General features: G+C 44.7%; 2 protein-coding genes across 2 annotated transcripts in view; one reads left to right on the top strand and one right to left on the bottom strand.

Moving 5' to 3' along the window:
• Window positions 1-5406, top strand: part of HOOK1 (hook microtubule tethering protein 1) — a 29736-nt gene extending 24330 nt beyond the window's left edge. Inside the window, exons 21-22 of the mRNA XM_069788586.1 lie at window positions 841-909; window positions 1718-5406. Coding sequence (XP_069644687.1) covers window positions 841-909; window positions 1718-1876 — 228 coding nt within the window. The 3' untranslated portion in view covers window positions 1877-5406. The remainder of the gene's footprint in view (window positions 1-840; window positions 910-1717) is intronic.
• A 2812-nt stretch (window positions 5407-8218) lies between these two features.
• On the bottom strand, window positions 8219-14468 carry CYP2J2 (cytochrome P450 family 2 subfamily J member 2). The gene is made up of 10 exons (XM_069788609.1): window positions 14132-14468; window positions 13454-13759; window positions 12731-12893; window positions 12429-12578; window positions 11717-11877; window positions 11103-11279; window positions 10712-10847; window positions 10284-10471; window positions 9622-9760; window positions 8219-8927 (listed from the first exon to the last, which is right to left on the bottom strand). The coding sequence occupies exons 2-10, from the start codon at window positions 13640-13642 to the stop codon at window positions 8752-8754; spliced, it is 1479 nt and encodes a 492-aa protein (XP_069644710.1). The 5' UTR covers window positions 13643-13759; window positions 14132-14468; the 3' UTR covers window positions 8219-8751.
• Between the last annotated feature and the right edge of the window lie 1244 nt (window positions 14469-15712).

Below are 15712 nucleotides of genomic sequence, written 5' to 3'. Positions count from 1 at the left end.
CTGAAAAGCTATAAGTGAAATATTTCATAAGACTAATAGTTTTGCCATGTTATGGTAACTTGCACAGAGCTGCAGAGTCTGACCTTTTTCAGTAGTAATGTAACTTATTTTGTATGAGGGACTAGGTATTTGAGCAGTGACTTCTTTATTTACTAGACCCCTGATAACAGTGGTTTCATATAGTGGAGTTCTTGAAACTATGTAAAAGAGTAAAACCTGTTAATTCAGTAAAATCTGCTTGGCTGAAATCCTGAAAGGATTGTTGACAGTAGTGCAAATACAAAAAAAATGTTTTCAGTTTTATAGCAATATTAATGGGACTTGTTAGAATAGTTACCTGAGCAAATACACAATTCCTCAACACGAGTTAGTAGGCAGAAAGATCTGACTTTATAAATACTGTGGCCTCAGATTTCTTCTATGTGTATGTACTAGGTAAACATACTGTATAATAGCAATTCAGTAACGTGGTAAGAATATTCAGCCACTAGAGGTACATTCTTGTCTTTGACTTTCAGATGAAAAAAATTACTAAACTATTTATAGACTTTCTGATACACCCTAGACTTTCATGCATTTCCCCCCACGCACACTTTTAAAGTATGTTTCTAAGTTGAACTGCAACTTGAGTAAAGTTTGGCCTTTTCTTGAAGTAGTCTATAACTTCTCCCATGGTAATTTATGGAAGTATCTTTCTTTACACTTCTAAGCCTTCTAGTTATTTTGCATATTTAAGCATTTCTGCTGCATGTCTTTATTTCACTCAATAGGCTGCAATAAATTTATGCAGATTATTTTTGTGTTGTAATTGAGATTGTCTTCTCTACTGTCTCCTTGCAGGCTGAATACAAACTTGCTAAGTTACGTGACTATGAGGAAAAGCTAATTGTAACTGCATGGTATAACAAGGTGGGTCAAAAGTTCGTTTGGTATTTCAGAAATCGGAAAAACACATTTTGCTAAATGTGACAGTTAAATCTTACATCACTGTCTTTTTAGCAGTGTTTTAACAATCAACTATTTTGTAAAATTATTTTGTTGTATGTTTTCTGCTGGTCTTCTGTTCTTTGGAACGGGAAACTTAAAATTTGGCATAGGCCATGACTTCCATGTTAGTAATGTACTATTTGCTGCCACAAGCTTCCATCTGGATTTAGCAGGCAAAATTCCTGAATGTTCAATAGCATTTGTTGTTGAAGTTTTTGGGCTTGAGACAAAGGGAGGCTGTGGTTCAAAATGTTTCCAGACTCCTGCTTTCGGTGTTCAGTGTCTTTAGCACAGTATTTGTGGAATAAAGCTAGAGCCATCTTCTCGTCCTGCAGCAGTGTTGCAAAGATTGTTAGAATGTTTGACATTCAATTTGCTGTGAAAAGGACTGGAGAAAGTTTCTTTCATCCTCATATGAAGGAATGTTTAAGTAGAGTTTCATAAAGAAAGACTGGAATGGGAAATCAAAAAAGGAAAGTAAAATTAAATAGCTTAGTAATGGAACAACTTCACTACAAGCTAAAATTAACACATTCTATACGAATGTGAATGGATCTTATTTTCTTCAGTCTTGGTCCATACCTTTTATGGCAGCAAGAGAGTATATAAGAAATACAGTAAAAGAAATTATGTGTGCATACTTAGTAATATGAGCTTTGTGTATGAAAGATAGCCAATTATTTTTCTTCTGTTTTTGCTACAGTGTAAATGTTGTTTAACTTATTTGCAGAGCCTAACTCTTCAGAAGCTAGGTATGGAAGCAAGACTGGTTGGCAGTAGTGGTGCCTGCAGAGACGGTCCCGGACGCTCATTCCTAGCTCAACAACGTCATGTCACCAATACCAGAAGGAATCTCACTGTTAAAGTACCGGGTGCAACATCTGATTAAACCAAGGACCATGAGGAAAACTTACATGCTAAAGTGTCCTTAAATGTTTTATAGCTTCCTTTTTTAACTATTTGATGAAAGAGGAGGTTAGAATGGTGGGCAACTGCGAATTCAACATCAGAACCTATCAAGAAGTGATTAAGTTGATCAGTGGTGTGTCTAGAAGGTAGCACATAGTTTTCCAAATAGAAGTAGATTTAATAACTGCAGTATGTATTTACAAGCACAACTTAAAAGATTTATATTTGCCTTCAGAATATATTGTAAATATAAAAATTGGCACTATATATTTAAAACTTTATTTAATGGGTTTGGGCTAGAAAGTTGACTTTTGTAATGGAAAGATGTTATGCAAAAATGTACTTCAGGAAACTGGCAATATTGGGCATTTTTGCTGGGCTCTTCTAAAAATAAATTTAAAAGATTGGTACCATGTTTTAAAAAATACTTTTTTAGAATACAAAGTAAAATTGTAAAAGCAAGAAAATGCTTGCATTTATAGAAAAAGGAAAAAAAAAAGGTGTAGTACCAGTTGACTTGTTTATATAACAGAAGACAGGATTTGTTTTGTCATCTCAAGTGAGAAGCAGAATTACTCAGTTTATTTAGAAAAGGAAAGATTAAGTTTGTGTGTATATACATTAAGGAAAACCTGTCTTTAAGATGTTGAATTCACTAAAGCCAAATAAGCTGTCTTTTCCTGTGTAAGAAGAAAAGCTATTACAGTGAGTCAAAAGTCTAGGCTATGTTTTAAAAGTCTGGCGTATTGGTACACTGCATTTATTTGCAGAAAGGTGGTTAGGTGGGAAGGAACCCCATTTATTTCCAGCTATTTATACAACCCTGTACATAGAAATTAATTTTCCTCTTTTTAAACGTAGTTTCACTTCAGTAATTCTGAACTAACTGTGCTAGGCAGATGAATGAAAGATAGCTGTGCTGGTTGTTGGCAGCAAAGATTGTTTGTTGGCAGGGAGAAAAGTGGGTGAACTATAATAATTTTGCAGTATCTGGATTGAAGACAATGAAATGGGGATTGATGTCTGAAATTTGTGTGCAGGAAGCTGATATCTTTCACAAAATTTGTGTCACTTTCTTTACCAAATGTCTTATTTTTGTTGTGAACTGTATTTTTAGGAAGCTTGTTAATGTCCATTCTTCTTTGCAAACTGTCTAGAGCAAATTCATTATACACAGTTAAATAAAATAAAATTACAGCAGCCCTTAAAAAAAAAAAAACCAAATACGCTTAAACAAAGTATTTGAGGGTGCTGTACCAGTCTGTGATTTAATATGAAACTCAACCGTATGTATGAATGAAAGCATATGTCTGTCTTCACCATTAAGGCCATCTTTGGTTTGAGAGCAGGGTTCAGATTTGCAGAATTTCAAGTTTTGAATTGTGAAATTTGAGTAGTCTTCCATTTTGCATGCCCCTTAGTATGGCTTGTTCTTTGATTTCTTCCTTCCCCAGCATCTTAAATTCTTTATTGGACATTGCATGCAATGCTAGAGAAAATAGAAGTATTCATTTTTAGTACTTAACGTTGCTTCTTTAGTTGTGGTGATAGATTTACAGTACTGTACATTTAGGCATTCAAAAGAGATTTCCTCTTTCAAAACTGTCTACACAAGGCATTGTTTAAAAGCCAGTCTCATGCTAAATGTGGTATGAGCAGAGAATATGTTGGACAAACTGCCATTGGACAGTTTTGTCTATCAGGTTGTGCTCTTCAGGATTTTATGCTTCTTTGGACTACCTCTTGGGTTTTGAGGTCTTTTATTGCTGCAGTGATATTACTGGGGTTTGTATTTTTAAGATACAATTGCTTGTTTAATCTGCTAGTGGTGTGGGAGATGGTGGTGAGCAGTGGAACAGGAGACTAAGTCTTAGCAAGGTGCTTACGTTTCTAAAGCCTGGTACTTTGGTGTGTTCTAGTGAAATGTGAAACTGTCACTGATGGTGTTGAATGGGTCTCTTAACCCTCGTTCTTTACAGCATGGAAACTTTCATGGACATCTTTCAAATACTGATCTAGTTAGTAGGCTTGATGCATTTGTTGTACTTTTCACAGTAGTAGAGCTGTGTCAGTAGTCATATCAGGTGCTGAATAGTGAAAAACTTGGAGCAAATGTCTTTGATGTACACTTCTCAAAACTGCAGACCCTGGGACCAAAAATGACCAAGAACCTCCCTATTGTTTAATTGGAAGTTTGTCTTCTGACTAACAATGTAAGAATTTAAATATGGGACTACAGACAGGGATCAGCCTTTTTCAGGGCAAGGTTGTCCCCAATAGTCTTGTTGGGGTTGCCAAAAATGAATCGGGTTTTCAGGTATTAGATGAAATGTTACTTACTTGGGGCTTTTCCAAACTGTTAAAAGTTAAGCCTGTGAATATAGCTTAAGTGTTTCTTTGGGATTGAGAACCTGTTTAAGAGTGGCTGTTTTATAACTGGTTAAACTTGGGTTATGTCCTATGAATGAGGAACTGATCTGTAGAAATAAATATTTGGTTGTAAGCCATAGTGTTGTATTCACTTCAGCTCATCTGGCTGTGCAGAAAGGATTGTTAGAATAAGTATCATTTTAATGTTAACTTCATTCATGTAAAAAAAAAAAAAGCTAATAGCAGCATTGCTGTGTTATAGCTGAGTTGCATGCAACATGTAGCAGCAGAACAATGTCAATACAATGTTCTTTGATGCAATGTGCACCACTGCTGAGGCAGGATGAAGAAAGAGGCTACTTGTCTCTGCTGCAAGATGAATTTGTATCATGCCCAGATAGCACAGTTAGGAACAGATTCAAATTACGAGATGAAATCATTGAATATTGCTGAAGTTAATCAGCATTATTAGTCATTTAGCCAGTTTCCAGTAAAACGGGTAATATAAATCCAAAGAAACAAAAATATATTCTGATTGACATATCATTTGTTAATATTTTTTTATATAAGATTAAAAATAACCACTAGGGAAGAGAAGTGTTTTGTAGCAATAATACAAATTTTGAACTAGTAGGTTCTTTTACACAAGGTGGATCAGGCAGCAGTTTTGAGAAGATTATTTTGCAACAACTGTATTATAGTGGATTAAGAAACTTTCACTGAAAATAAATTTTCACCTAACTGATTTTTTTGTTCATTAAAAGTATAAATATATATATATATGGGTATTCTATTTTCTACAATAGACACTTAACTTGGAAATAAGTAATATAAGCAATACTGATGTTTTGTTTAGGTAGCCATAAATAGCTTAGGAATTAGAAAATGGAAACAATAGTTTAAGAGTTGGTAATGTCTAGTAAAGTAATTTTCTTAACTTTTTTGCTTTTTTTCCCTTCCTCCCCCTAGTCAAGCTAGAGTTAAGGTTTTCAGTGTACCAGTGTCTACATCTTCTGTTTAAAGCAAATGTAAACACCGTGTTGCATAGAACTTGAAAAATTGCACTAATTTTTAAACTTTTGGTTTTATTTTTCTTTGGAAAGAATTCTTTTATATTCACATAAAGATTTTTAAAATTAATTCTTTGGTGTCTTTATTCCAAGCAATGTATTTAATGGTCCCTAGCTGATGTAAGCATCTATATTTCTGGGCAACGTATGAACTGGGTCTGCATGTGGATATAGTTACACCGTCTAAAATGTCATGTCACATATGTATAATGAGTGTATGTATGTTTTGCTGTAACAACAACAAATCAGAGTTGTGCCACCTTCTCCTCCTCTTTTCAGTGCATTCCTGCTTATGGTTCTGCTCCCACCCAAAGCTGGTTACCTGTACTCAGTCTGCTGACAGTCATCTGAGAGCTGGGTAAGGGACCTTGTGAAGTGGAAAGACTAAAACCCACTACAAATTAGCTGTTGAGTGACTTCAGTAATTGCTTATTGCTGCTGAAATAAGTTAGGATCTCTGCCTACTCTCCTCAGCCCCACCTAAGAGGACACAGAGGAGAGGTACGCACTTCTAAATCACCATGCTTATTATTATTTGGAGAAGAAAACTGACTGCCCTTTTCAGTCTGCTTTGCAGGTTATTTATGTGCCCAGTTCTTAGTCTCCTTGACAGTTTTCTTGTTCCCTGAGCACTAACCTCAACCCAGAAGTGACGTTGGGAATGAGAGCAGGCAGCTGTTCAGCCCTCCAGAGTGAAGATCAGCAGGGAGAAAGTGTCACAAGTTTCCTTCAGGGCACCTGTTTCAGACCTGTTTTTACTGCAGGTTTTCCCTTTCTCTGAACCGTAATCCTCAGTCTGACTATCCTGACATTGGTGAGTAAGGATTTTTATTGCCTTGGGCCGCTACTCCATGAGGATGGGGAGCTGCATGATCCCTCAGTGTGGAAGGGCCCGCGCGCTGGCAGAAGTGTCCCAGTGAGCGTGAAGTGAATGGCCAGATACGGAAGAACCATTTTTCCTTCTTTCTGAGGCTGTATGTAAAAGCATTTTCAGCCACTGAAGAACAAAAACTGCAGGTGTGTGAGGGAGAAGGGAGGGGAAGAGGCTCTCAGCTGTGCAGGAAGCCTGAGCCGAGCTGCAGGATGTTTTCAGCCCATATGTGATCTGTCACAGGACACGCACCGGCAGCCGCCGCTGCCTTCCTGAGCGCAGAAGGGGCGAGCGAGGGGTGATGTGTGCAGGGGGGAGCTCTGTTTCCAAGTGCTTGGTCACGACAAGCTGTGTTCAAACGCAGACCGCCTGCGCAGAGCCTGGGTCTGTGACCCCGTTTGCTTACGGCTTCTCTGGTAGCACATTAAGAGCCGAGCACTACAGCAGGTTTGTATGTTTAGGTGAGGCGTGTCCTTGGAGAGATGCAGGAGCAAGGCCCTGAGTGCAAAGAAAGGGAGGAGGTGAGGTCAGCTGTGCATGGGATATGGTTTTGGTGGAGGGGGCAAAATATCCAAGGAGCCCTTCTGCAAAATGGTCCTGTGAAATGTGCTCTGCTCAGAGTACAACTAACCCAGCAGAGACCTGGGGAGGAGGGGGAGGAAGCTTTTGGATATAGCAGCAGCCTGGGAAAGGAAATGGGAATCTGAGCCAAGGAGTGAAATAAAGAAGTCGGATGACGCCTGCAAACTGGAAGTGCTTTGGGAGTAATGCTGCACACAACAGAAACTCGTCACTGTTCCCCTCTCCTGTTCCCAGTCGATTCCAGGCATGCAGCCTGCTTCTAGCCTTCCCCTTCTGCTTCTCCCAAGGAAGGAAAAGAAAGAACATAAGGTCTAGAAAGTCAAATGAACTTCCTTGTTTCAGCTGCAAAGGGAAGATGTGGGAGCGCCTTGCCAGGAGCAGGTTGGGAGGGCAGCTGGCATGGGGAGAGGAGGGGTGGGGAGCTGGGGTTGAGGGTGTCTCATCCTACTTTTAGTGAGAACCTGGTCAAGTCTCCTGCGTTTTATAAATAGGTTGGTTTGGTTCCCATATCTCCACCTTACGGATCTGCGAAACTGGAGCCTCAAGTGCCAGAAACAGCATCTTAGTCCAACCTCTTGTTTCCACCCAGCTGTGCCTGGCACAGAAGACCAGAGGAGGGCGCAGAGCCTCCCCACCCAGCCCTATGCTTGAAGGAGCCTTGCCAGAAGCCATGTTCACTTGCTATAAATTTTGCTTTACATTGTATGGCTGTGCTTGGCCCCAGTATGCAGCTGTGGGGCCACGGGGTCTTTCTGCCCTTTTGTGAGCCAGTCTGCGGGGCCATCCCAGCTTTCTATGCTTCCTCCCCTCTGTGCTTGGAGGAGAAAATGCAGGTTAAAATAAAAGGATTTAAAACCCACCTGGATGTTAATGCTTGCATGAAAAAAAGATGCTTTTAATTCCTTCAGGAGATGACTTAATTCTCGGAAGGGACTGGGAAAAATTTGCTTCCTCTAGGAATGTGCAAAAAGTACTCCAGGAAAAATTGAAAATGAACAGGAGAAGGTTGCTTTCTCCTCGCTTCCTCACCAGGTGAGCAGGAGCTGGAGGTGTTGTGTTACTGGCACTGTGTTGTGCCATGCCTTCCTGCCAGGCAGCCCTGGTCCCACTGCTGGGAGCTGCACCTTGTCAGGCCTGGGGGTCTTGCCAGCATCCCGTGGTATAACTCTTATGGGGTCGATGCATTTACCGCTGTTAACCACCGGTTGTCAATCTTGGAACTGTTTCACCTTGCATGCGATGGTTTAAAATAATAGTAATTTGTTGCTGGTATTTTCCAGGGGACCCTTTTATTCATTAGGCTATTGAGTGCAGCAGGCTTGGCTGTGCATCGTGCGTTGCTGGAGCTCACCCCTCTGCTCTCTGGGCACACCAGCTACTCAGTGGTGCTGGGCAGGTAAACAGGGAGGATTTAGCATATTCCAAGAGGCAGGATTGGTAAGGATTTATTGATGCAAGAGAAAGAGATGTTATAGAGTGACCTTTTTTTTTAATGGATTACGTGTCAAGGATAACAAAAATCAAAAAAATGTTGGTAATTAATACCTGTATTAATGTCATAAAGCAAGGGCTGGTACTGCTCTTCCACAGTACGCAGCCACAGCCTGAACACTGCAATCTCTAAAGTGTTGCTCATTCTCTTGTCACTGTGAAGCATGGCCATCTATCATAAAATTAGGAAAGCCCCAAGCCCCTCCTTCATTTACAGTGCCATATGGCAAGCCTAAAAGTACGCTGGCAGATTCCAGGCTGATCACCTTTCTCACGTGATACAGAGTACGAGGTCCGCTTGTAAAAGAAATGATTCTGCAATTGCTTTAAAAGAAACAAACAAAGAGCCCAGCTTCTCTCTAAAGCCAGGTGGTCATTACCACTGCCCAGGGAAGCTACCAAGGGCTTGTTTTCAGCATCCATGCGAAAGGATTTTCCCTTTGGCATGTGAGGGTGGTGGCCAAGGCTTCCCTACCGAGGCACGGCGCAGATCTTGTAGGGCTGCGGGCCCATGGTGATGCCCAGCTTGAACTGGAGGCTGAGCGTGGTGTCCGGGGGTGCCTGGAAGGTGAATTTCTGGAGCAGAGCCGTGAAGATGAGAAAGAGCTCGGCACGGGCTATTACCTCGCCCAGGCAGGCACGCTTCCCTGTGGAGACAGCCACCCGTGGCATCCTCAACCTCAGCCTCTGCCTTCCCTTAGGACCATGGTCTAGCTGTGTTACCCCCTTCCCAGGATGAGTTTTGCAGCCCAAACTGTGCTCCCCAATAATGGCATTGGCGTTACAGCGTGGGCTCCCCCCCTGCCCCAAATTGCACAACTTTGCGAGAGTGCGTGCGTGTAACTGTATGCGCACGCGTCATCTCCTGCCCTGCTTGGGTAAGCTGTGCTGATGCACATGGTCTGGACGTGCCCACGCTGGGATGGGTGGTTTGAGCTGCACAAAAGCGAGCTACCAGAGAAGGTGCGTGATGCTGGTACGGGAAACGGGGATGCTGAAAGCAATCTCGCTGCGGTACCCTGTGGTGGCACCAGGGAACTCAGCCATGGGGGAGCAGGAGCACAGAGCGATGCTCTTGCCTTGAAGGTCTTTCTACATCTCTGGCATTTTTACGGTCTCTTACTCAGCCTCATCTCTCTCTTGTGCACATGAAGAGAGCCAAGGAAGGGCTCAGAGTGCAGTTGTGATGCTTTGGGGTGGCTATGTGAGCGCGTCTTGAGTGGCACCTCTCAGGGTGCAGCCAACATCAGCCCTTTCCATTGCTATTTCCCTCTGTGTCTCCACCAATGCAGTTAGAAGCCCCATCCCAGTGCCAAAGCACCAAAATTCAGCAAATCTTACCTATAGAAAATGGCATAAAAGCCTCCCTTTTCCAGAACTGACCATCCTTCAGGAAATGCTCAGGGTTAAAAGCATCAGGGGTTTCCCACTCGTTCTTGTCAAACATCACGGAGGTTAAATTTGTGAGCAAACCTGTGCCCTAAGAGGAAAAGAAAAATAAGTAGCACTTTCTCTGTCATTGGCAGCAGCAAGGGTGTTTTTATCTTCCACTCTCTTCTCCATGAAGAGCATCCATAGTCAAATTCTGCTGCAATTATTTGTCCAACACCCCCCTGCATGGCCACTTTTTCCTACTTCTTGTCTGTTTGGAGGTGCAATGATTATACACCCATGTTTTTCCCTCATCAGCGTCATTTTTATCTGCTGTAATCTTGGGCCAAAGTTCCTGTAAAAGCTGTGTGAGATGGGATCTCCGCCTTGATGGTGTGCACGGGGGGGGGGGGGGGGGGGTGCCGTCCCACAGCGCTCTGCACCATTCAACGTCCTGGAGGACATTGTTTGGATGGCAAAAAATACGTGTTCGCTAGGAGTGAACTCTGGACGGGGCAGAGACGCTGTGGCTCTGCCCCTCCAGTCTGCGCAGGAGGGACTTGGTCTGACAAATCACGCCTGGGGAACTGGGAGTCTCTTGCCAAAGTCTCAGCGCTCAGGAGTGGGGTTACCTTTGGTATGTGGAAGCCATCCAAGACCGTGTCCTTCACCGTCAGTCTTGGGACGTTGAAAGGGATGATGTTGCTTTTCCTCTGCACTTCGTGGATGACGGCATTGGTGTAAGGCATGTTGTTCCTGTCCTCCAGGGCTGGCTGCCTCACCTGCCCGATGACCGCGTCAATCTCTGCTTGCACGCGGGCTGGTAGGAAAAAGCAGGGGTCAGCCAAGGTTCAAGAAAAAAAAAAACAAACCAAACCTTGGAACAACACGTGGTGGTTGCTGTGAGGGTCCCCCGAGAACCGACCTGGTATACCTGCCACTGTTTGCACCTCTTTTGTGTGAGTGCAGGAGGCTTCCCATTTTCTCTTTCAAAAAAGAGACTTTCATGAAACTGCGAGGGCTAAAAGCGAGGAAAAACACTGACTTTTGCTAATTGTACCTTGAATTTCTGGATGCAGAACCATATACAGCAGAGCCCAGCGGATGGTTGTGGAAGTGGTCTCGGTCCCGGCGAACAGTAGGTCGAGCGCACATGCCACGAGGTTTTCCTCCTGGAAGGTGCCGTTACCGTTGTCCTTCACAAAAAGGTACGTTAGTGCCGCACAAACAGCAAGGGCTGCCCTGACACCAGGCTTACTCTAAGTCAACCCCAAGGATTTTGGCAGAAGCTGCTGGCCCCCTACACCTCCATCCTGCTGATGGCTGCCCTGAACCTGATGTCCAGCCCATAAATGGCCACACAGGCAGCTCAGGTGGAGAATTTGGGCTCATTTCGCATCTCTCCTGATTTCTAAGTCCTGCTGCAAAAGGGTTTGCTCTGCATTGCTGACCTTGGCTATCTCCTGCAGGTAGCTGTCGATGAAGTCCCGGCTCTCCGAGGGGTTCCAGTCCTCCTTGTGTTTGTCGATCTTCTCTTTCACGAAATTTTTCAGCAACTTCCAGTTTTTAAAAATGGTTTGGTGGGATCCAGGGAGGAACTTTATTATAGATGGGAAAGAGTTGTATAGCTTTGGACACAAAAGGAGAATAGCAAATTGAATAAAGGACTGAAAAAAGCAGCTGTTATCAAAACTTGAGGAGCCTGTAATGCCACGCTTACTAAATTGCTGGAGTTGGTAGAAATAGCTCAGCTCCAGAAGAGCATTACAAGGGATTGGTATTCCCGTTACAGAGTGATTAGTTCATTACCCAGCATTACAGCAGGCAGGTTGACAGTCAATGGGCAGGAAAGGTGATGTTGGATGAGAGAGAGCAACATGAGCATTGCACAGCTTGAAAATAAGACAGAAAGAAATTACAGGCAAATCTACCCTCTGTGAAGGAATAAGGAATGACAGTGAAGTTTGGTGACGAAAATGCTACAAGTTTTGAGGTTGTCTTCAGAAAAGAAACTATGGCCCTGCAAAACTGCACACTGTCCACGTTGGCGGCAGAAGGTCTGTACCTGGCTCATGACGGTCCCGTGGAGTCTAACCGTCTCATCTATCAGCCGCAGCAATTTTTTGAATTCCTCATCGTGGTAGTCAAACCGATTGCCAAAGGTGATGGAGCAGATGACGTTTGAAACGGCATTACTGATATTTAAGTGAGGGTTGAAAGGATTCCCTGGAGAAGGAAAAGGGAGCGATCAATACTCTTCCAGTCTTCACAGAAAAGGAGAAGAGAACACAGTTGTAAGAAGTAAAACATTCAACAAATATGAGTGAAATGAGGGACACCTGACAGGCACCCTCCTGTGTCACTGCTCTCCCGGGATGCCTCGCAGCCCCCATGAGCTGGCCAAGCTTGGCTGGGCAGACCCAGCAGTCCCAGTTCAATCGGATTATGGAGATGTTTGTTTACTTTGGCAAGCAAGGTCTGCAGAAGAGCAGGCATCATTTGAATTCATTAGAAACATCGGTGTTTACACACACACAGGATTTTTCCAGAGATCTCCAAGAGCGCGGTAGGTTGAAGGTGGGCTATGAATACCTAGCTGCATTCACCAGTCAGTTTGAAGGCAAAACACCTGTAAAAGGGAGCTGGGATGCTGGCAGGGTGCTAGCATGGCCTGCAAGGTGAGGTATTTTTCAGCATGCAGTGAATCATGGGTGAAATTATAATGGACCATACCGGTTTCTGCCTTCAGCACAGCTTATGAGGGCCGTGGCACTCACCCTGTTCATCCCCAAACGCATCCACGAGGCATCGGCACTCCTCCTGGATACGCTCCTCCAGGGGCCTCTTTCCCACGCCAAAGTTTCGGAGGGTGGTCAAGGTGAACCTCCTCTGCTGCTTCCACAAGTGCCCGCTGGAGGAGACCAGTCCTGGCAGAAACACCCCACCATGAGCCATGGCAGATCCTTCCACCGAGGAGAAAAAGCTCCAGGGCTCTGCCTTATCTCCAGCTGTCTCAGACGTTTGCAGGGTCAGTGCTTTGACCTTACAGCTGAGATATGTGTCCTGGCAGATAACTCACCCAGTTTGCTGAAGATCTCCCTGTCAATGGGAATTTCAGGGCGATCCATGAAGTTTTCTGCTTGGTTTACAAGAACTTCCTTAATCATCCGCAGCCCATTTATGATCACAAACGATGTGGTGCCCATCTGTATGCTGAAGATGTCACCATATTTTTCAGTAAGCTGGGAGGGGAGGAAATAAATAAAATGGGTTTCATTTGTAATGCATGTGTCTGTTGGGACAGGGACAGCCCTGGCAGGGGACACGGGTGAAAATAAGGGAAGCTGAGAGCGGGAGGGGAGATGGGGTGTTTGCACAAGTGTCTGCTTCACTGCCTACAGTCTTTTTTCTTTCCTCTTTTCCCAAATGACTAATCAAGAGTTGGTGTTAATTGGTCATAAATCAAGTAAAACTCTCCAGGATTGATTTTTCAGTCCTGTGCTTTTCCAGCTTTTGTTTCACTCCCTTCCCAAATGCTCTTCCAGTCCCCGGTCAGCCCTACGGGGCTCCTACACCTGTGGTATCGTGTGGTGCCCTTTGCCCAAAGGATCGCTCCACACTTGTCCCCCTCCTCGTACCCGGGCAAACTTCATCCACGTTGCTGCTGACCGAGGGCAAATCTCCTGCCCCGGGGTGAGTTCCTCCAAGTCCTCATGGGCCATAACCCCTTCCCTGCGCTGCAAAGGTCGTGTAGCCACAATCCCCTCCGTCCTCTTCCCCATGGTGCCCACCACCCTCGTACCTTCTGCACTGCGATTTGGGGATTGGTGAGGTCCATCATGTAGATGTGCCCCAAAAAGGGGAGGGATAAGGGGCTGGGAGGGAAGTTCTTCGGCTTTCGGTGCTTCATGTAGTCGGCGACAAGCAGGAAGACGATGAGGGAGATGAGGAGCATCTGGAAGGAGATGCTCTCCCAGAGGAAGCGTAGCATGGGTGGATGACGGGGCTCCGCGGGGACGTGGCCCACGGCAGGTCAGGGCAGGTAGAGCTCACGGGGCACCACTGAACCTCCCAGGGACTGGAGGAGATGGGCAATGTGCTGGCGCAGCTGTGGGCACAAACACAAGACAGCATGGAGCAGCTTTTGCTGACCTGGCCTGGAGGCTGCATTCGGACTCCTGCTTTCCCAGGTTTCAGCAAGGACCGTTTGATTAAACCCCTTCTTGATTAACTCAAGCATTTCCTCTGATCTCATTAAAAATCAACCAAACACGAACCAAAACACCCCCAGCTCCCCCTTTCCCCTCCCACCTCCCACCACTGCTTTACAAAAACCCCAGTGATCTATGTCCTTGTCTAAAGGACAGAAAACGAGCTTTGCGGGGCTGGGATTAAAACTTTCCGGCAGCCTCGCCGTGCCGTTCCCGCGAGCCCATGGCTTGGCGTGAGCCCCGCTCTCTCCTCCCCATGGTGCCTTTACCGTGCCGCGTCCCAGCGTCAGCTTCACCGCACTGGGGAGGCTCCAGCCGCTCTGAGCGCTTTGTGCTTTCCTCGTTTGCAGAAGCTCGTTCGCTGGTACGAAGAGTCCCAGACCAAGCCCCAGGTCAACGGGGACATCCGAGATAAGGTTGCACAAACCTTTCACAAACCATCTGACTCATGGGTTGAGGTTTCGGTGTGTCAGGGTGATGCGGGCTGGAAGCAAACAGCCATCTGGGATCTGCAGTGTTTTCTAAGCACCATAATTTTCGGATCTCCTCTGGACAAGTGCAAGCAGAGCAACCTGCTCTGGCCATGAGGTTGGCCCTGCCACGAGCCCTCCAGCCATCCCTTCCCACCTGCTTTGGCCTTTAAGTCCACAGCCCGTGCCAAAGCCGTGCCCAAAGCCCGATAAAGCTAAGGCAGGTGCCGAAAAGCCAAAGCAGACGCCCAGCTCTGCAGGCTGCGGCCCTTTGGTGGTGGCTGGTAATGCTGTGCCGAATTTTCGCATCTAAGAGTGGGTCTGAGACAAGTAGTTGATCATGTGCGTACACCACATGGAATTTCGATGTATGTGTTGCGTTTTTATCGGGAAAGACACAGGGGCATTTACAGCAGCAGTTTGCCATTGCACCGTGCGGCTCTGCTGTGGCCATTTGCAGTCGTCAGTTGCCACCTTGTGCTCCGGGGGATGATTTGGGTTCATTTTCTCTCTTTTGGGGACATCAGTTGTGGCCGTTGGGGTTGTCCAGTGCTGAAGACAAGGCACAGAGATGCAACAGCACTGCTGGAGCAATGCCATCTGCGTGAGAGCAAAGCTGCTACATGACCTTTACACTTGAGAAACTTCCAAAGTTAAATCACCGTTTTATTGCAGAACTTAAAGGGGAAAAAACTGTTTTCAAGCAGAATCTCTCTTTTTACCTCTGGCTTTTAAGCACACTTAGGCATGAGACATGAGATGTTCCACTCAAAAAATAAACAAATTCATGCCTCCTGCCTTTATGGTATGGGATCATTATATTTAAAAATGTTTTTATTTGTTTTTTTTGTTGGTCTCCCCCCACCCCCGGTGATTTAAAAAACAAAAAGACGATGACTTCAATCATTTCTTCTCTCCATGAGAAACCCTAAAGTAACAGGGAAAGGCAAGTTTGAAATGGAAAAGGGAAGAGATCAACATTTGTTTGCTAAGCCAGTGCAAATAATACAAGCTGTAGCCACATATCAGAGGTCACATCTACACCAGAGCGAATAAAAAAATGGAGAGAAACCAGTGTCTAGTCCTGAATGGCTTTGAAAACTTCATAGGTGAAAAAAAGTCCACAGATCTTTTATGTTTTCTCTTTTAGAAAGGGAAAAAACCCCACGAAACCATGGGAGCCTGTAACTGCGCAACATTAATTAAAAATGCAATAGGATTAAAGTGATCAGTTAGAAGGACAGCTCATTGACAAAATCCCTGTGTGCCCGGCGTGGCAGGGATGTGATGTGCAAAGGACTCTCCCATGTGGCATAAATCTGCCACTGCACAGTGATTGCTTTGTAATGCAGCAAAGGCGGTTATTGCCAGAGATGGAGG

This window comes from Haliaeetus albicilla, chromosome 8 (assembly GCF_947461875.1).
Source record: "Haliaeetus albicilla chromosome 8, bHalAlb1.1, whole genome shotgun sequence".
NCBI classification, from domain to species: Eukaryota; Metazoa; Chordata; class Aves; order Accipitriformes; family Accipitridae; genus Haliaeetus; species Haliaeetus albicilla.
The sequence above is the reverse complement of the archived record's forward strand: the minus strand, read 5'-3'. Positions and strand labels throughout refer to the sequence as shown.

What these genes read in the sequence shown, in the direction of transcription:
- CYP2J2 (XM_069788609.1), bottom strand. Translation starts at nt 13,642, where the DNA reads ATGCTACGCTTCCTCTGGGAGAGCATCTCCTTCCAGATGCTCCTCATC. An exon ending in ACGGGACCGTCATGAGCCAG is followed by an intron (nt 11,280 to 11,716) that starts GTACAGACCTTC and finishes TTGTGTCCAAAG; the next exon opens with CTATACAACTCTTTCCCATC. An exon ending in TCTGCATCCAGAAATTCAAG is followed by an intron (nt 10,472 to 10,711) that starts GTACAATTAGCA and finishes TTTTCCTACCAG; the next exon opens with CCCGCGTGCAAGCAGAGATT.